This window comes from Myotis brandtii, unplaced genomic scaffold, assembly GCF_000412655.1.
Source record: "Myotis brandtii unplaced genomic scaffold, ASM41265v1 C42123862, whole genome shotgun sequence".
In the NCBI taxonomy this organism is placed as follows: Eukaryota; Metazoa; Chordata; class Mammalia; order Chiroptera; family Vespertilionidae; genus Myotis; species Myotis brandtii.
The window spans coordinates 1-1,095 of NW_005318420.1; the positions used below are offsets into that span (position 1 = coordinate 1).

At 57.4% G+C, this 1,095-nt stretch overlaps 1 protein-coding gene across 1 annotated transcript; it reads right to left on the bottom strand.

Moving 5' to 3' along the window:
* Window positions 1–7: 7 nt before the first annotated feature.
* Window positions 8–1,076, bottom strand: LOC102246673 (sterile alpha motif domain-containing protein 14-like). Its single transcript, XM_005852909.2, has 3 exons — window positions 563–1,076; window positions 389–463; window positions 8–283 (listed from the first exon to the last, which is right to left on the bottom strand). Exons 1-3 carry the CDS (start codon window positions 745–747, stop codon window positions 70–72), a joined length of 474 nt encoding a protein of 157 aa, XP_005852971.2. The 5' UTR covers window positions 748–1,076; the 3' UTR covers window positions 8–69.
* Window positions 1,077–1,095: the final 19 nt, after the last annotated feature.

The following is a 1,095-nucleotide window of genomic DNA, read 5'->3' on the forward strand; positions in this document are numbered from 1 at the left end:
TGGCTTTATGGAGGACTAATGGGCTCTAGGAATGCCTGATCCCCGCCCGAGCCAGAGTGGAGTATGCTCTCATGTCATCTGAGCCCCAGGGCCAGTATGGGGGCAAGAAGGCCATGGACTTACCTGAGAAGCTGACTTCTTAGGGCTGAAGCTCTCATGTTTAGGGGAGCAGGCAGGGGAGGTGGTGCTGCCAGAGGACGCCGAGCCCTTGCCACTGTCTGTGAACCAGGAAAAGGGCAGGAACGGGGAGCCCGCTGACCTGCTGGACCCCTCCACCGACTCCCTGTGGAGAGAGCATCCTGCATGGGTGTGGGCACCGAGGAGAGGGCCGGGCCCACAGGGAATTATGGGTAGAAGCTGAGGCTGAGGTGTGGTGGGTACCACTTACCTGCTGCCCATGGACAGGCGGTTGCTGCCCTTATCCTTCCGGCTCTTGCTAGTAGATGCTCGGCGTAAGGTGACCCTACGGGGAGGGAAGAGGGGGGTGGGCCAGTGCTGCCCACTGTGCTACCCTGCGCCCCAACAGCCCCACGCCTTTGGCTCTGGTCCCTCCTCCACTCACCCCAGGTCCAGGAACTTCCGGCGAGTCTTCTTATCCAGGCCAATGGTGGGACTGGCAGGCTCAGGTGGGCTGGCATCCCGACTGTCATCTTTTGGGGAAGAGGGACGGAAATAGCCTGTGGTTGCCTGCCTGCCTCCTCCAGCTGCCAGTGTGAGGTGGTGGAAATTCTCCCGACTTAGAATCATGCCATCTGGCCCTGGTGCCCCTCACTGGCTGTGGGACCCAGGACAGTCACTCTAACTCTCTGAGCTCCCTTCATCTCAAATACGGGGATATTTCATGGGACCTAATGGGATGTTTATGAAAACCTTATGCAAACCATAAACCACTCTGAAAAGGTAGGGACCACTACTATTTCGTGTTAATTTTATCTTGGCCAACTTCTAACCAGCCTTCCAATCTTGCACCACATGTCACTTCCTCAGAGAAGCCTTCCAGGATGCTCCCAACTAGGTCCTGTCACCTTTTATATGCTCCCTGTGGCGAGCGGCTACAGCGTTTGGACAGGTTCAGGCCTGGGACTAGTGAGAGGG

Bases quoted from the DNA above. Each gene is read 5' to 3' on its own strand.
- LOC102246673 (XM_005852909.2), bottom strand. From the start codon at position 747: ATGATTCTAAGTCGGGAGAATTTCCACCACCTCACACTGGCAGCTGGA. The intron at 464-562 runs GTGAGTGGAGGA...CCCTCCCCGTAG, and splicing joins CGGAAGTTCCTGGACCTGGG to GGTCACCTTACGCCGAGCAT. The intron at 284-388 runs GTAAGTGGTACC...CTCTCTCCACAG, and splicing joins CGCCTGTCCATGGGCAGCAG to GGAGTCGGTGGAGGGGTCCA.